This window comes from Pomacea canaliculata, linkage group LG5 (assembly GCF_003073045.1).
Source record: "Pomacea canaliculata isolate SZHN2017 linkage group LG5, ASM307304v1, whole genome shotgun sequence".
NCBI classification, from domain to species: domain Eukaryota; kingdom Metazoa; phylum Mollusca; class Gastropoda; order Architaenioglossa; family Ampullariidae; genus Pomacea; species Pomacea canaliculata.
The window spans coordinates 22,045,753-22,065,154 of record NC_037594.1 but is presented as its reverse complement, the minus strand read 5'-3'; the positions used below and the strand labels follow the sequence as shown (position 1 = coordinate 22,065,154).

The 19,402-nt window shown below is 36.8% G+C and overlaps 1 protein-coding gene across 9 annotated transcripts in view; it reads left to right on the top strand.

Moving 5' to 3' along the window:
• LOC112565419 (myoferlin-like) overlaps positions 1 to 19,402 on the top strand; it is a 76,187-nt gene that overhangs the window by 31,353 nt on the left and 25,432 nt on the right. For 7 of the 9 annotated variants that reach the window (XM_025240867.1, XM_025240868.1, XM_025240865.1 and 4 more), the window contains 21 exons: positions 270 to 369; positions 1,326 to 1,528; positions 3,897 to 4,003; positions 5,055 to 5,250; positions 6,283 to 6,435; positions 6,617 to 6,757; positions 7,069 to 7,155; positions 7,536 to 7,615; positions 8,056 to 8,173; positions 10,093 to 10,195; positions 11,527 to 11,660; positions 12,648 to 12,815; positions 13,140 to 13,197; positions 13,348 to 13,425; positions 13,623 to 13,804; positions 15,233 to 15,382; positions 15,641 to 15,739; positions 16,035 to 16,196; positions 16,649 to 16,811; positions 17,512 to 17,576; positions 18,774 to 18,794. In XM_025240867.1, coding sequence (XP_025096652.1) covers positions 270 to 369; positions 1,326 to 1,528; positions 3,897 to 4,003; positions 5,055 to 5,250; positions 6,283 to 6,435; positions 6,617 to 6,757; positions 7,069 to 7,155; positions 7,536 to 7,615; positions 8,056 to 8,173; positions 10,093 to 10,195; positions 11,527 to 11,660; positions 12,648 to 12,815; positions 13,140 to 13,197; positions 13,348 to 13,425; positions 13,623 to 13,804; positions 15,233 to 15,382; positions 15,641 to 15,739; positions 16,035 to 16,196; positions 16,649 to 16,811; positions 17,512 to 17,576; positions 18,774 to 18,794 — 2,568 coding nt within the window. The remainder of the gene's footprint in view (positions 1 to 269; positions 370 to 1,325; positions 1,529 to 3,896; positions 4,004 to 5,054; positions 5,251 to 6,282; positions 6,436 to 6,616; positions 6,758 to 7,068; positions 7,156 to 7,535; positions 7,616 to 8,055; positions 8,174 to 10,092; positions 10,196 to 11,526; positions 11,661 to 12,647; positions 12,816 to 13,139; positions 13,198 to 13,347; positions 13,426 to 13,622; positions 13,805 to 15,232; positions 15,383 to 15,640; positions 15,740 to 16,034; positions 16,197 to 16,648; positions 16,812 to 17,511; positions 17,577 to 18,773; positions 18,795 to 19,402) is intronic. The other 2 variants (XM_025240869.1, XM_025240873.1) reach the window with 1 other exon arrangement.

Here is a 19,402-nt window from a genome sequence, read left to right as displayed (position 1 = left end):
CATATTGAGAATAGAAATGGGCTATCCACTCAGATTTTGGGAAGTAATATCTTTTAATAAGGCTACGGAAAGATTTGAAAAAATCCAAATAGGATCAGAGCAATATTTTAGATTGGCCAATTTTTTTTAATATGCTTCATTTGCACACTGAACCCTAGCATGTTATAAAAGTGTGGTGAGCAATACACTGTTCAGCAAATAATTAGTATGTAGAAGCACGCAAATGGATGACTGAAAGAGTTTTGATATTTTAAAAAAATTTTTTTTAGAAATACATGCGACGGCGAAAATACAGAGTACATGCTGCATTTTTGGATGCTACAATGATCAGCGCTATAGATGCTCCTGTTGAATTTGAAATCAGCATTGGTAAGAAGGAAGTAAAGTTTACATAAAAATTAAGTGATATTTCCTGTCAAGTATGGGCCAATACCCATCAGAGTAGATGTACCGAGTAAGACCTTTTCTCCTGGCCATCTTTTACTTGATGACAATTTGGGATGGGCAACAGTTCATATAGTGTCATAGATGCACTCAGTACATGTGCATACGTTTTATGCATGTGTTTATAATATAATGCATTTCATTCAGCAACAAAAAATCTGCCAATAGGCTTCTCATTACATTTATTTGAACCTACACATTTTTTTTTAATGGTTTGCTTGCTTTTGTTTACTTCAATATAGAACAAGGTAGATATTAATTTATCATAATATAATGGCAGTACAAATGCAATCAATGACAATCACAAGATACATCAAAATAGCAAGTTTATTCAGATGTAGTTTCGCCTTTTTTTTCCATTCATATCTTTACTTATATCATGAAATGTTCTACTTGGGGGCAAGTTATGATCCATTAAGTGCCAGGTTACACCATCTTTAAGAGCAGTCATTCTAGTGTCACATTTCTCCCTGCCTGACTGCAACCTTTAACACTGTGCAACATAGGTTATTTCATTGCATTGTCATGGCCTAGTCCCTACAGTGATGAGAAGTGCTAAGACCATGGCTTCACAAAGAAAGATGAATATACTCCTAAAGACAATAACCCCTAAGCACATCTTGTTCTGTCACACCTCTCCATATTACAAGGCATCATAACAAACATCACTACTGAATGAACCTAAAGTGCTATTCTCCCCACTTCTGCCACCAAAAGATATGGCACAATAGTGGACAGGGTCATATGTTGGTAACAGAGTGTTACATAGACTTGAGTAGAAAGAATGACTATGGATGACTTCTGTATTTCAAAAAACTTTTTTTTAATTGTGTCATTGCATACATTAGATTTCCATTTTTTCTAATCACTTGTGTCAATAGGTAACTATGGAAACAAGCTTGATGAAAATGTGCCTCCCTGTGCATCAACAACCCAGCCTACTAATGCTGTTTTTGATGGCTGCAAGTATTACTACCTTCCTTGGGGTGGCACCAAGCCATGTGTTGTTGTTGACTGTTCATTTGAAGATATAAGCTTCCGTCTAGAAAGTCTTAATGTCTTGGTGAACATCATCCATAATCTGGTCAGTAATTGCTTTAGCTTTCTGTAATAAAAAGTTTTGAACAAGTTCACAGATTTATTACAAAAACAAAAAAAAAAACAAAAATGTACTACATACAGTAAATGTGTTTCATTTACTGACAGGAGGGAATGAATTCAATGATGCAAGCAAGCTGTGCCGATATTCGGCTCGGATGTTCGAGTTCCAAATATTTGTTCATTCCAAGACAAAATTTTCTCGAATTTCCTGGTCGAATACCGATTTGGTCGAAAGTCAAGGCGTTCGAGAACCGAGGTATCACTGTATATCTATATATATATAGTCATTCTATATGTGAATGTATGTATATATGTCTATCTAAAAGGTATATATTGAATGCACTTATTCCAAAAATTCTGGAATAAATGGGTGGGTATTATATGTGCATACACGTGCAAAATATTCATGAATGTATAGATATATTTCCTGATCCTAGGTATCATTCAGTACTGTCCACTGGCTATCCTGCTTCACAGCTGCCATAAGTGCTCTGTGATTATTTTGCTAATAAGATTTTAGACATTTGATCATCCTTGAACTCAATATCAGTGTCTGACAGCATCTCTTGTGATATTCTCCTGAGATATCTCTGACCAAATTTCAACCAGTCTTTGATGCCAATATAAAGGCGATTATTCTGAAAGCCAAGCCAACAACTTGCCAGTTAGGTCTAATACCCACAAGCCTTCTTCTTGACTGTTTAGATATTTTACATCCTGCCATCACAAACATTGTAAATGTCAACTTTTCATCAGCTGTTTTCCCATCTTTGTGTTTTTGAAAATGCCCTTGTGAAGCCACTTCTTCAGAAATCCATGCTTGAATTGTTCAACAATTATCACCCTGTTTCCAACTTGTCTTTTCTCTCAAAGATCATAGAGAAAGTAGTTTATGACACAGCTGTGGACCTACTTAAAAAAGCACCAGCTCATTCCCCCATGCTCATTCAGCATATCGACCTTTTCACAGTACCAACACTACCTTAATTACAGTGACCGCTTACACATCTGCCCTTGACAATGGTGATGTTTCTGCCTTAAATCTACTGGACCTATCTGCTGCATTTGACACTATCGACCACCCTCTGCTCCTTCACAGGCTATACACCCCCTATGGGATTTGTGGACTTGCCCTATCTTGCTGATAAAACACAGACTGTTCGTTGATGGTCAAACATCTCTCCCTTCTCCACTTTCTTGTGGCGTCCTTCAAGGCTCAGTATTCAGCCCAGGTCTGTTGATTCTGTATATGAAGCCACTTTCATTTTGCATCCAGTCTCACAAGGTTTCTCATCAATCATATGCTAATGACACGCAACTGTACTGCTCCACTCCACTGGCTGAGTCTCACTCTGCTATTAGCACCATATATAGCAGCCTGTATTAATGACATCAAAGACTGGATGGTAACAAACAAACTGAAACTCAACGATGATAGAACAGATGTTCAAGAAGAAGAAATCCATCTTCACTTGTTTGTCCACCAAATCACATCAAGGTGGGTGAAAAAAACATCACCTTTGCATCATCCATCAGGAATCTGGGATTGATTGTCACTTCAGACATGACTCTTGCTAAACAAGTCCCAGCTGTCTGTCAGTCCGCATGTCTGGTGCTTAGAGCTCGAAATGGGACCACATCACTCCTCTCCTTCATTTTCGACTCTGGCTACCCAAATGTCCTCGCATCAGTACAAACTGTCCGTACTATGTTTTAATTTCTTTGCTGGCTCCTGCCCTGATTATTTCTCTGAACTGCTCTTCCCTTAGGTCTCAGCTAGACAACTCCGTTCCTCACCTGATCAAAACAACAACATGTGGCCAGAGGATTTTTTGTTATCATGCAGAGAAACAATGGAACTCTCTCCCTTTCCATATCCGTCACCTACGCACTATTGAATCCTTTAAATGTGCACTGAAACCGCACCTCTTCCGTAAACCTAACACCCTTTCCCACCATGCTAGTCCTTTTCCCACTCTTCCCTGCTTATCTTTATCATGATACGCTCAGTTCTTGTTGTTTTTCCCTCTTTTCATTTTCTGTACTTGTTTTTATTCATCACTAGTACTGTAGTTTATTCTTAGTTATGTGTTATTTGTTTGTTTTTTTCTGTTCCTCGTATGCTGTCCATATCTCATTCTTGTTTTCAGGCGCTAAGAGCATGCTCACTTTACAAATTTTGCATTTATTATTATTACTTGATAGGATTAAAAAGCTTCATCCAAAAATCCAGATTTAAATTCTTTGGACTTTTCGATGAGCCACAAAAATTCAGAACACATATAGATAATGCTGTCATAGCAGAATTTTTTATCGGTCTTTTCTCTTTCTCTAAATTTTATTTGTTCCAGGAATCGAACATTGAAAGAGTCCGTATTGGCATCAAAGCCAAACTTCCTATGCCTGAGATTGCACAGCTTCTAATCTCCCTTTTGGACCAGCTTATCACTGACTGCAAGTCAGTCTTTTTGAATCAATTAACTTTGTTTCGATCTTTCCTCACTCTATTCACGATGTAGCATTTGGTTTGACTTACAATTGTTTTCATGTTTTCCTAATATGGTAGCCTGGGTTTGGGTGGGGCCTTACAGGCACACGAAAGTACACACACACACAAGCAGAAGCTGGCATGGTGCTCCAATGTTCAGCGACCCCTTGAGTTTTTCCAGAGAAGGGCAGACGGGTGAGGGGCCCTGACCCCTCTACTGGTTTTTCCAGCCTCATAGCCAGCAACCCCATGACCTACCTCTGGTTTTTCCAACGAGAAGGAAATGGATGGGCAACAGGGTACATTGTGGAATATTTGAGGTAGGAGCAATAAGAAGGCAAATCAGGAAGGGACAAGATTGATTTAGAGAGAGAGTTGCAGAGGTGGGAGCATTACCTTGCCGAGGAGTTAAGCATTTGTTGTGAACGCTTTGCCTTTGCCAGAAACAGCCATCATGCGGCAGTTCATGCGATTAAAGCCAGCTACACCCATAACTGTGTTTAGTATTGTGGTGAAACTGGGCAAGCAACCCCCATCCCTCCTGTTATACTAATGTATTTTTATATTAATCTATGTGGTGAAACTTGCTCTATATTTTTTTGTTGCAGTTCAGTTACTCTTTATTCTAGGGACTGTTGATATTAAGATTAAATATATTAAATAGCTATAATTTGCTTAATCCCATAGGCCATGCAGAACCCATAATTTTGTAGGAAGATTGATGCATTGATTTGGATAATAGTTTTAAAAAATGTATGCAGAAAGATATCTTTAATTCTTAGTCTTTCTTGAGCTTTCAGTCTACTAGAAACTTTATTTCCTACTGTGTATAATTCATCAATATTTTCTTAATTTCTTAGTTACTGTTTATGGAAATACATTCTTGGGCATTTGTTTATGAAAAATCTATATCAATTATATGATGGAGTGTAACATACATTATTGCCATTGCCTTTTCAAATCTTTAGAAAGATAATTAAAATGTTATGTAACCCAGAAAAGCTATTTTTGTTTCATTCAGAAAACCTCTACCAGAGCCAAGAAAAGGAGTTCATGTAGACAACGAACTGGATCGGCTTATGAGGAAGCAAAGAGTGGAAGAACTTGCTTCCATCTCTGATATGGCACTTAAATTGCGAGAATCAGCTACAGATGTGACTGAAGCATTGTCAGATGTGGAGACTTATTTGCAGATACTAAATAACATGGCCATTGAGGTTAGTACCAAAAAAGATGACATCTTAGAAGTTAGAATAAACCCCAAAATGGTGCTAAAAATTAAAGACAAATGTTTAAAATGTATCCGAAAAGATTATAAAAGTTTCAGTTGTTTAGCATAGGTTTTTTTGGTTAACGTTTTCAGAGAATATGATCGATGGGCTGTTTGGGTCTCTTATTCAGAGATTCATTTAATTTGAATGATGGTAAATTAATTTTTGAGACAGATTTGATGACTGCTGATAAGTGTGTGCTTGTTCAACTTCATGCATGTAAGTGCCTTGAGCCTACCTTTGTTGGTAGGATAAGGCATTCTATAAATAAACATTTATTAGTATGATTATTGTCATTAAAGAAATTCTTGATACAGTCAAATCTCGCTACTTAACTATGCCACCTACCGGGACCGAACAAAAGTGGCATAGTAGCGAGAGTGGCATAGTAGCGAGGGTTTGTAAAAACAGCTTTATTTGCTTAAGTTACCCGTCAGTCCAAAGCTCTCAAGAATCGTCTGCTGGCACTAGCTGTCTCCTCTCATTCTCCACCTCACCTCTTCATCCTCCACCCCTCCCAACCACATCCGTGCACCTGTATCCTGTCGCTAGTCGACCCCCTTCCACTCTCCCTCTGTCACGGGGCTGTCACCACCCCCAGCCTCCACCCTCCATCCCAACCTCCACCCTCCCTGTGTGCATGCTATGTTCCATCCCACCTAACTGCGATGTCCCACACTACCATATAGTATAATAATCGAGCACTGCGCGGAAATTCACAATTCGTGCCTTTTAACAATCACACAAAAGTGGCATTGTAGCTAGAGTAGGTGGTGGCATAGTAAATTTATTTTGCATTGAATTTATAGTCGGGACCGAGCAAAAGTGGTATAATACCAAGAGTGGCATAGTAGCAAGGTGGCATAGTAGCGAGATTTGACTGTAGTTTTAATTTTCCATTTTAAGCCTTATTTTTTTTTTTTTTTTTAACAGTCTGAAGGTAACATGCTCATGTCTTGAAAATTTTCATTTCTGTAGCCACAAAACAGCATGCCAGATGTTATCATTTGGATGATCAGTGGACAGAAACGCATTGCCTACTATCGCATCCCAGCTAATGAAATCTTTTTCTCAAGTGATCCAGTCTATCGTGGCAAAAACTGTGGCAAACTGCAGACTATCCAGCTTAATGTAAGATATATTACTACTCTCACATGAAAAAACATGTTTAAGTGATGTTATTCACCACTATTTTTAGTCTATTAATTTGGGAAACATGATGGTGCATGCCACAATGTTTAAAAGCATTTTTTCTGTAGAATTAAAAGTGGCAGGTGTTTAACACTGTGACATCTTTTATACTGTGTTGCAGACACCAAGCACTAAAAGCAAGGAGAAGAACATGGAGATCCCAGCACTACTACGCATGAAGCTGTGGCTGGGGCTGCAGACTGAGGAGAATCAATGGCACAAAATACAGTCTGAAGGAGAACTGGCCGTTTTTGCTGAAACAGTATGTATCATTCCTGCCTGAAAACATTTCAGTTAATTTGCCTCCAGGTTTATACATTATACACTGAAGTGATATCGCATGGATATAAAATTATTCATTTTGAAAAGGTTGAAATAGAAGAAATAATAAAGATAAATTTCAGATAAATGGCTTTTGAATGTCTGTCAATTATCTATAGCAAAAATGCTGAACATACAAGATGGTATAAGATAGAGGTTTATCAGATTTAAATGATAGCCTTCTTGACATTGAGGGTGTGCAAAATATATCTGTGTGAATGTGTCAGCTCATATCTGTTCATGTGTTTCCAGTATGAGAACCAGGTCAATGTCTTGGGTACATGGACAAACAAAGGTCCCACCATGACAAGGCCCAAGTGGTCAGATAGCCAGGGAAAGGTAAAGGACAGATTTTTCTTCCAAATTATATTTTAAATATAAAATCAAACAATATTTTGTTCAGTGAATAATCATAAGAAGGATATTTATTTGCCAAGTGTCATTGCACAAGGAACACATCTGACAGTTACTCTCATGACAGTCACCAGCCACACATTTTCATGCGCATGCACCTCTGCATACCTGCACAATATAAGTATGGCTTCTGCTTTATTATAATTAACTGTTACTACTTGTAGCATTTTGTGTTTGATAAATGCAGTTATAAGGATCATACAAATTATGCAGAAGTTTTATGCATAAAACCTGTTCTTTATGATTGGGCTACACACAGATTTTAAAAGGAGTTCTGATATATAAAGTGCCGTGTTTATGCGCAGATGGAATTGCCAAAAGAACAATTTGTCCCACCTCCAGGATGGCGATGGGATTCAGAGTGGTACGTTAGTCCAGAACTCAGGTGAGTTTTAGCCTAGAACAGTATATTTTTTTGAAGCTGTCTAAAAACAGTTTGCTATGCCTGGTGTGTTATCATAATTTCAAACTGTAAGTTATAATTGCAGATCTTCTGCATAGTTTTAATTTCTATGTATGTAGCTTATTCAAATTATCATTCTACTAGTGCGGGGTCAAATGAAACATTCCGGACAGTGGGCAAATACAAGCCTGGTGTCTACTACATTTCATTTAATTATTTGAATAATAAGAGTTTTGTACCTCCTTTGAAAAAATTGTATGCATCCTTAGACACTATCACAAATTCTTTAAGAATATCTGATGATACATTTATGCACTATAAATGCAAAAATATTAACCAGCTATATGAACTTAATTGGTTCTAGTTGCAGATCAGAAAGTCTCTATCAGGCTTTTTTAATAGGGCTGATATGTTTTTCACAGTATGTTGTATGACAAGGATGCAGGTCACAATGTGTTTGTGGAAGATCTCTATGAGTGTCATTCACGCAACATTCCTGGTGGAACTTGGGGACCTGCTACTCGGCCTTGGGCTGATGTGGTAGGTTCATTACTGTTATAACTATTAAATGGTTAGTCTGAAGTTAGAATATTAGTCTGATTAGATGTTTGTTGTCACATCTTTTCACCATTAATTGTAAAAAGTTTTTGTAATTTTTCCAATTCAGTCAAGAAAGTGTATACCATAACACTTCAAGATCAATAAATATTTGTTTAGCATTCAGTTATATTATTCACATTTTGAAATATCATTTGAATTAGGATTTTTTAAAATGGTAGTTTATTTGAGCTTATTCATTTCTTCTTCACACTGTACTAGATGATATGATTATGTGATACACTTCTAGGCACCTCAATTCCAGCTGTCTACTCACAATTGGACAAACATTGACCAATGAGCAGGGAGCACACAGGTTCAATGAACTCACATGCTTTCTGTCTGACCTGTCAGTTTACCTCTCCAGTTTTCCACTTGGTTTGACCAAGATAGGTCATGCATAGGTCACCTCATTTTTCTATGAGTTAATTAACAAATTAACATGAAAATATATGATAACTAAATTCAAATGTAATAGTTTCTTCCGTTGGATGGTTGCATTTAATAAACAAAAAAGACACTATCCCCCTTTAGAGACTTAAAATAACCCTGACATGCAGAACCATGTGTGTGTATGCTTGCTGTTAATTAAAGTTATTTAAAGTTTCCATGCTTGTCACACTGTCTGAGAACTGGTCAGCTTAGAAAATACATGCGCACAAAAGTTTTGTGCAGTTAGTTTCTTTCAATGTTTATGTGCGTCCCATGCTTTTGTTGTAATGTTCACCAAAGTGTCAAGAATTTGAAAGCATGTATAAATAGTATGTCAGTCAGTCAGATGTGTGGATCGATGCTAAATTAGCAATTGTCCTGTTGCGATGACACTTGAGCCAAATCATTTCCTTCAAATTAAGAACACGGGTGAAACCTTAACGCAAAGAAAATGACGCCTGGAAAAGAAGAGGTAAAACATCAGGAAAATTTATCGTCACAGACTGAAGCCAAGAAGCATTTGCGATTGGAAGAGTGCAATTAGTAAAAAAAAATAAATAAATAATAAAAAAAAATATTTTAAACATTTATATTTGAAATGCACTGAAAAGGGTAAAAGAATTTTTCCTTAGTTCTTGGAATTTTCTTTAATACATATAACTTATAATATAAAAGTGTGAGGGGCTATTTAAAATCTGATCAGTGGTCATGGGTTTTATCTGCTTTTACTCTCACGCCAGTTAATGGTTCTGGCTAAGGTTGAAAGTTCACAAGAGAAGTCCTTAAACTGCTGGTGGGGTAATGTTTCCACCTCTACAACTCTCTCTTAGAATGGCCCATGTTCATTCTCGCTTCACCCTCCTATTCCTCTTACCCCAAATTTTCTAGAATCTATACCTGCTGCTACAGTGCCCCCTTCTTTGTGAAACCCAAAGGAGAGGTCACAAGGCTGCTGCAAAAACCAGTAGATCATGCCAGAAAAACAAGGCCATCTTCCACCCATCTCCTCCTATCTGAAAAAACCGGGGTGGGGGAAGGTGGACACAAGGTCACTAGCTATGAACCCTCCTCCCCCTCGGGAGGGCAAAGGGGTTACTGTCCCCATTGTGCCGCCCTCAGTCTGAACATGTGTGCCAGCCTGTGTATGTGTGCATCATCAGCTACCCTCTACCACATATGCCCATCCAGCTCCTCCCAATCTTTTAGGAGTACCACTGACATACACTGGATTCTTGCCCCTCTACCCAGGCAGGGCCCTTCCTTTGCCAATACCAAGCTGGGATAAAAACAAAACTGCAGTTTCTGAAATTTAAATCATTGGGACCTCTTTTCGTACCCAATAGAATTTAGTCAAGGTTAGTTTACTAAGTATGCACGCTTATTATAAGTGCCGTAATTGTTTTTTTGTTTTTATTTTTCATTTATTCCAGAAAGGTGATCAGATGTTAAGCAGGCAGGACCTTAAACCTCCAGAAGGATGGGAGTGGGTGGATGATTGGCAGGTGGATCTTGGGAGAGCAGTAGATGAGGATGGTGAGTTTTGCACTCAGCCAAAATGGCCATCAAAGGCCCTCAGTCTGTAAAAGATAATTTTACTTAGTAGTTAATGGAAATTTTAAGGTCTGCAAGGAGTTATGGGACCATAGTCTTCCCATCTATTAAAACATTTAAATCAAAATATTTGTGTCTCGATTCAGATAACATTCTCATTAACAACATTCAATCTAATCCACAGCTACACATTCAATCTCAGTCAAGTTTCAAGCTTTCACGATGTATGATTATCAGCATTGCTTCATGAATCTTTATTTATTGATATTAGAGATGTTTTTCCCCTATTGCACAGATAAATTATTTCCCAATAACAAGTTCAGCTATGCAGCAGACAGAAAAAGTGTTTCAAGAACACATTTGCCAAACTGGGTTTTTTTGTTGTTGTTTTGTTTGGTTATGTGTGGGAGTGTGATGTAACCTAAAATAAGTATAATAAAAGATCATACAGAATCTCTGCAGGGTCTTAAGACCACCAAATGTTGGTTTAAAATGCAGCTGTATCTATGTGTTTATTTGCATGTTTATGCACATTGAGCGCATCTTTGTGATGTGGATACTAGCGCGCTACAAAACTACATCATCATCATCATCATGTGTGCATTTGTACATAGATACATACATGCACATTCACTCACTTCTTTACCATGTTACAACTGGAAGAGTATGTTTAATTTATAGCTGAAAGAGAAAATTAGTTGAGTAGTCACCTTTTATTGTTAGGATTAGTAATGGTGATCTAGCCAGACATTTGTAATATACTAGCTAATCCTAATTACAATAATTGATTTAACACATGCATGACCCTAAGAATTGGAAACTCCATAATAGTACTAGGGTAAAAGAACAGCAAGTAGCTAATGAAAAATGAAGGAAAACCTAAGAAAATCAATCAGCATCATGGAGAGAAGGGAAATAATTTGTGTGGGATGAGACAGCAACTATATCTATATCATGGCAATACAGTTGGTACTTTTAATGGGGAGGGGGCAGTAAAGGAGTATTATCCACACGCACGCCTTACACGTTACAGCTAAGAAATTTGTTTTAAACTGAATTTAATGTGGGAGACAAAGAATGAATGGATTGGCAATGAATTCTGAATAGCAGGTTTCAAATAAAAAAATTAGTGATACAAAAAGTTTAAGTTTAATAGAAACTAGATGTTCATAACAGCAGAGAGACTTAGTTTGTATACATGAGTTTGGAAAGATTGGCAGCAGCAAGATCTCCAGCAAATCAAGTAAAATTATTATAGCTAGAAAGCATTGCTCATTGTTCTTTAAATAATAAATGCTGGGCTCCTTCCTCAGGTTGGGAATACTGTGTGGAGGCAACTGTTGGAGGTTATGGACCAGTGGAGAAAACTTACCACCTATGTAGGCGTAGGAGATGGATGCGGACACGAAAAAATGTGTCAGGGGTTAAAAAGCAACAAGACAAGAAGGCATGATCTTTTTTAATATCCCAATTAATTAATTTAACTTCTTTTATACGCTTAAAAATGTGTATCTCTACAGTAAGCCTCTACAATAAGTAAAATCTTATCACATTCAGGCAAACTAACAAACTAAATATTTTTTGGCATACAGATGTAAATATTGTTATTAAAAGTTTTGGCTTCTCTCACAAATCCTTGCTCCCTCTTCCTGCTCATTCTCTCTGACAGTCTTTTTCATTAATTGTGTGTGTATATACATATATGTGTGAGTGTGTGCATATACATATATAAGAGAGAGACATATTCAAGATTTTTCACATGATCAACAAAAGGATTGTGTGCACATGTATTAAAAATAAGTGGTCACATAACAAAGTCACATAGTACAATCTTTTTATAATTTCATTTGGTATGATCTAATTAACGTGATTTTATTTAATGTTAGTTTAGTTTAGTCCTTGTTACTCCTTGAGGAGCATAGGGCCGCAACAACACTTTGTCAGCGGACCCGGTTTTGCACAGCCCCTTCAGTTGGGCCCATGTGGTTCCAACGTCCTTTGGCTCGCTTTTCTACTATTCTTTTCCAAGTTATAATGTTACCATATGCAACATGTGTCTTTAAATGATAAGCATAGTAATTCAGATACAATACTGCCTGGTTTGAAAGAACAATAAAATAGCGACAAAATTAATATTAGTAGTAGTAAATGTAATTACCTTACTTATGGTTAGGAATACATTTATGATTAATATGGTGACTATTCAAATAACTAATTGTATACTTTCTGTGTTTGGTTTGTTTGGATGTGTGTGTACTTGTAATAATTGAATGTCCCATCTAACCTGCAAATAACCGAGAAAAAAAACAGAAGAAAAAGAAAAAGGTAAGAAGTAAAATTAGAGAAAAATGTGAAATGTTAAATGTGAAAGAGTGCTTAGAAAGGAGTATATATATATGCATTTTTGTGCAATGATTCTTTGGGATGTTTCTAGGAAAAGCAAATGACCAAAGCAGCTGAAGGATGGGAGTATGCTCCTCTGTTTAACATGAAATTTCATGCTATGGAGCGTACTATGGACCTTGTGCGACGGCGACGCTGGCATCGCAAGATGGTGGCAGAAGATCCCCATGCTAGCTGTTTTTTCAGTGTTAAACTTGATGTAAGAAAATTTTTTTCCACAGCATTTCATAATCTATATTGATTGTTCCAACAAAATGCAACTTTTTAGCTAATTGTCAAGTATACCAAAAAATTAGCAGCTACATTCACTAGTTAAAGGTCATAAATTTTGTTCATTACCAGGTTTCCTGAAACATGAACAAAATGATGCGATTTACCCAATAAAATATTGTTTGCTTTTAATTTTTAATGCTTTTTAACGCTTGACCAAGGTTAATAGTTGTTAATAAGATGATGTATAAATATAAATAAACAATATTGCTTAAAAATGTTGTGTTGATAACTAAATGATATTATGTTGCAGAAATCAGAGGGGAAAGATCAATCTATGACAGCTCCTAGAATGTTCTTGACATTCCAGTGTAAGTTATGTCTGATTGTTGTTACAACATGGATATGAGGGTTATAAAATAATTGCATAAATTATAAATTCCTTATTCCTGTAAATTCATCTTGTTACTATAAACATTTTACGGGTATAGACTGCATGTATGTTTTGATATGGTTTCCAGCACCAGTCAAGTATCAGCTGAGAGCATATATCTATCAGGCTCGAGACCTTCTTGCCGGGGATGACACTGGACTTTCAGGTAATTCTTGGTATATTTCTTTGTTGTGACTAAAAAGAATTCTTTTCAAAATTTTTATGGTGATTCTTTGATTTTAACTGACTTTTAACTGAAAATATTTGAAAGTGGAATTTTCATATTATTAAGTTATTAGTAAATTATTAATGTATCTGTTAGCTTGCAATCTTAAAATAAATTTCTGAATTGTGTTCTTACAGATCCTTTTGCACAAGTTTGCTTCCTGACTCAGAGCATGGTTACAGAGAAAGTTCAGAAGACTCTGTGTCCCACCTGGGACCAGACACTGATCTTTGGAGAGATTGAGATCTATGGAAACCCTAAGGGCATGGAGAGCAATCCTCCTGATATCTACATTGAAATCTTTGACCATGACACATTTGTAAGTCACTTTGTTCATATGCTAGCTTTTATGGATGGATTTATTGTTGAGGCTGTAACTCACTGACAGACCAGTCATCAAGAACTTATGTCCTGCATATCACAATCTTGGAGCAATACAGCTGGGGCCCATCAGGCCTTTTGTGTCTGAAGTGTGTATGTGTAACCAACACATCAGTCCCCGATAGCTGCGTAGGGGTGGGGTAGTTGTACAAAAACACAACAAAGATCGAAACCGCCGCACAAGTGTAGATTTTATTCAGAGTTTCCCTCGGCGGCTGGCCTGCCATCCACCCCCTTTTCCCATGGTCTCGTCATGACCTTTCTCAGCCCCCATGGTCACCCCCACCCTGCCTTGTCTGGTCATGGTCTCCCTAAGTGGCTCTTTAGGCAACTTCCTAAGGCAACTTCCTAACTTCTGGCATAACAATAGGTCCAGTCGTTAGTAGCCGCAGGTGGGCAGTTCAAGGCTGGCTATTACATACGCAACCGACGTGAGAAATAGTTCTGGGAGCTGTTCGATCCCTACCCTCTACAAACAATGACATAACTTAGTACACTACTAGAGAGCTACACCTACTTGGGGAAAGAAAAAGGTTTCCTTTCAATTTCCTTTTGAAAGAACAGAAACATCAGCCCGAGAATAAAATAAGATGTCCCCATGAACAAATCTCTGCAGTCAAATGCAGCATTATATTCATAAAGGGATAGTTAACTATTAAAAAACTGGTTACCATAGCAAGTAACCTACACATCCATTGGAATGTTTAAAAGAAATGAGAAGTTAAACGTTAAAACACTTATTAACGTATACTGGTAAATTCTCCATCAATGTACATCAATTCCAGTCATCTTGGGACACTGTATGTGACACCAGTCCGCAGGGCTGGGGATGCGGGGGTTTTCTTCATTACTCTGGTTTCCTTCCGCTCTCTCCCCACCCCCTATTTTAGTCCAAAATCACATCACAAAATCACATCACTTTCCTACTAAATAAACCAACCAACCAATGAAGCAGTCTGCCTTTCACTTCGCAGATATCATCGCATGTAATTGTTAATTTCTATGTGAAGTGCATTGTGGCTTACAAGGAAAATATTGTTGGTATTGTATTATTATTTTGAGTCTATTAATACGCTTTGAGTCTGGCTGATGCTGGAGAAAGGCACTAAATAAATGTGCTTATATTATTTTTATTTAGCATATGATGAAAGCACTCAACACCTGTCAGGGTATGAATGTGGGAATAATGTTTGTTTAAAGCAGGGTTCCTTGTTGTGGGAATATTTGTGTTTGATAGGGGTTTGTTTAAAGCAAGGTTCCTTGTTGAGAATCACCTAGTGTCATTGTGCATGCTGTGTTGAAAAACAGTTTCGTATATAATGTTGTATAATTTTGTTTTTCAATGAATGTGATGATAATGGTGTAGGGCAAACCTGAGTTTCTGGGACGCACCAAAGCCCAGCCCATGGTGAAGCTAGATCCAGCTGATGCACGCACCCCAGTTTTGCAGTGGTATGACATAAAGCGTTCCTCCCAACAAGGGGGAGAACTTCTGGCAGCCTTTGAACTCTTCATGGCAAGTAGACAGTTGGTTATTATAATTTTACCAAAGTCATTTGATCCAGTTTTACATCAAGTTTGTTTCATCCCATGACATAAAGAATGTGCAAATATGTTGTGACTTATTACATTATTTTATGCCTTACTTGGCCTTACTAAGAGATGAAAAGAATTAAAGAGCATTGGTATAGTGAATAAATGTCTTCATGAAGGGGCCAAACTTTGCCCCATTTTCTGATTATCATTAGATTTTAAAATCTGTATTTTGTTATAGCTTACAGGGAAAGATCTACCATTTCTGCCACCAAAGCGAGGCAGCCTTTATTTGGTACCCAATGGAATTAGGCCTGTCATGCAGCGCACTGGTATTGAGGTGAGTTGTATTTTATGCAAACCTGCTGTGAGAAAAAAAATTAAAATCTAGAAAATTAGATTTACCAGTGAAGCTGCACTTCAGCCGAGTTGTGTATGTAACTTTCTAAATTCAATTGCCATGCATTAACACATAATGAAGATGCAAATCATCCACTTGCAGGCAGCAGTAATTAAATTATTTTGTTGGTATAAGGCTGCTGAACCTCAAGAAAATAAGTGTGGAAATATTTAAAAATAAAATATTTACATCTGTAGCTGGTAGCAGTTAACATAGATGTGTTTGTTTTCTGCAGGTTCTTTGCTGGGGTGTGCGCAACATGAAAAAATATCAGCTTGCAAATGTAAACTCACCCAGCATTCATTTTGAATGTGGTGGCAATGTGCGGGAGTCAGCTGTTCTTCGCAATGCTAAAAAGAATCCTAATTTTGATAACCCTCTGCTTTTCTTTGATGTTGTAAGTCATGATTTATAAATATTTTTGAGACGCATATGTTTTCTTTAAATAAATGTCAATAAACCCTATTTTTACATCATGACTTTAAAATCTTTAAAGTAGGCAGTATTTCTTTTCTGATTATATAATCAGGACTGAATTAAAAAGACTAATGGAACTGTTCCGTCATTGGATTTCTAATGATATATCATTCTTGATGTTATATGCAGTTTTATCTATAATTATTTATTGATAATCTTACTGTGTATCAGGTGGTCATTCCAGTAGTCACTAACTTGCAATAAATATTTCAAGAGGAAAAAGCTGGAACAGTCATCATCTGTGATCTTTGGTTATAGTGTTGGGACATCAAGTAGCAGACCTATTTATAAAATCAGCATGGTGTGCATTTTTTTGTTCTACTGGTTATGGCCTAAAACGTGGAGATAATGTCATGACATAATTGTACATAGATGTTGCCCAAGGAAGAGCTGTACATGCCGCCAATGAACATCCGAGTTATTGACCACCGCAACTTTGGTCGCCACCCTACTGTGGGTGTCCATGTATTGAAGACATTGGAGGAATTCAGGAACAATCCATTACAAGAATCAAATGCCGATGCCAATTTGCCAGGTGTGTAATAAATATTTGATGTTTTAATTGCCTCTGGTATGCTACAATCCCACTGTAAGGCCAATGGCAGGGAATGATCAATCAAACTGCTAATGAGGGCACGCTAAAACAAAAACAAAATGAGCAGCACAAAAAACAGATTTATTAACACAGAATCAAAATGGATGGAAGTGGGAATGAACAGTGAATGGTCCCAAAATACTATGGAAAGGATTTCTAAATAGCATTGAGCAGGTGACATTTGATGCCAGACTAAATAACATCAACCACCATCTGCTTTGAGCGAGAGAGAGAGAGAGAGAAAATGCGGAAGTCTGACCTATACCTCTAGAGCCAGATAAAATTACTCTTGGAAAATGATGCGAAGCATAGTCTGCTATTTCCTTATTCATGAATGCATCCACCAAAAAGTGTCTGGCCTTAAATACATGGGGGGAAAAAAGCAAGAAAAATGTCTGGCATTACTTTTCTAATTTTGCAAACATCATTGCATAATGTCAGTTATACAAGTTACAGCAGAGGACAGAAAAATTAATCATTTTTAAATGCATTTTCTGTATTCACATTTTATTTTAAATTTGTTTAACTATATTATAGAAAGATAACAACAGGCAAAAAATATCACAATTCTCTGACAATTAATCGCCTAAAGGAGCACTTAAAAGTATCCTGTCCCCTTGTGTTTGTGCTTTATTATTAGGTAATGGACCTACAACTGGTGGAGACCATGTCATTGACATGCCTGAACAGGAAAAACGTGGAATGGTATGTTAAAATCAGTGTTCAGTTATGGTGTTTCCCAACTGCATCTTCTCATCTTGTCTTCCCTTCAAACACAGTTTCTGTTTATAATTCATCTGTGTAGAAACCTGTTCATGTTTCTTGCCTAAACCTTAATAAGTAGAGCCAAAGATTTTTTTAGCATATTATTTTAAAATATGAAATGGCATAGAGTCTTGAAAGCTGAAAGAAATGCAACTTAAAGTTTTGCTTTTTTTGCATATGTAAAGAGTCTTTCAGCATATAATGGCCTTAAGAGCAGTGAACATAAGTGGTTCACCATATACAGGGCATTACCTGTAGAAGGTGAAGCTCAGTCGTTTCCTGGTACTTTTATCTTCCCTGAGATAATCAGGTACCCATCTGCTATGCAGTCGCTGGATAGGCGGGGGTAGTTTTCCCGCCATAGGCCTGAGAATGCCTCAAGCTAGTGATATTCTGCTCTACGGTAAAGTGCACTAATTTCTAGGCTACATACTGAGCCTTTCCATTGCTTATGGAGGGGGAAAAAATTTGGTATTGCCAAGAACCCAGAAATAGAATGTGCCTTGCTTCAGTATTTTTTCAGTATTCGCTGTACAAGCTGTTGGTGCTTTTCATAGTGTTATTATGTCACCTAAATTCTAATGTTTTATGTGGTATTGTTTAGTAGTATCTTAAACACAATCACAATATGCCAATGATTCAGGTTCAGTATGACACATGCATATGTTAGGTGCAGTCACTAGTTTACATATTTAGTAATGGCAAATTATCATTGCTAATCTTTGGATTACCAATTAATGTACTCTGGCTATTTTCATTAACTTCCAACAACTGACTGCTTTATCATTTCTCTATATTTATCAATGATCACATAACCCCTGTCACGCTTTAAATTTGTATATGCTTAAGAATTGTCTAAAATGTTTAGCTTTTCTTTTGGAATTTGCTGATTATTTTGGAGCAACACATAAGGAAAATATATAGTTCTTAAATCATGTAGAGTTTCTGCACATTTGCTTAATACATTATTAGACACTGGAACCCACACAAGACAAGACAGTCAGTAGAGACTGCTCAGTTTAATATACATTTTTGTCATTTTCATATTTTGCTTTGAAAAGTAATTCTCCATTGCTCCCTTGCCTGCACTTTAAGTAAAGTATTGGTTTTTCCAAACTACAAATTTTCTTTTTTTAGGGTGCTCTTGAAAAGATCAGAGTAAGTATTCCTGGTAAAATCAGACAGTTTAAGGACAGGGTAAATTATCTGGAGTTAAAATATTTTGTGATCATGTATATCAGCTTTATTTTATATAATACCAGTTTGCAAAGTGTGAGGGAAGCAGCTTGCTACCGCTTTGCTTATCAGCGTCTTAACTCAGTTTCAAATGGCAATCAACTGACCATTTTTTCTGCGTACACGATTATGATTATATTGTACTATGTTATTCAGATCTGAATTTTACAATATAGATTTTATTTTATCCAGACTGGACACAGCTGCTGCTTCAGTTGGGAATATGATTGGTTTATTCACCATCAAATAAAACAAAAATCATCAGGCATACCTTTAAAGATATAAATATGGTAATCGTTATTTGTGTCCGTTGTATGAGTTTGTGTGTTCAGTTTGTAAATTTGTGGTTATTTCAAATAATTATATTTGTTAATTATGTGTTACAGGCATGAATGTACATAAAGCTGAACAGATTAATGTTGTTGCTATGCTTGTGCTCTTTAGATGTTTATTATTGTCATTGGCTGTGTGTATTTCACTTTCTTTTACCCACATTTTTAGACATATTTCTTCAGTTTCCTTGAGAAATT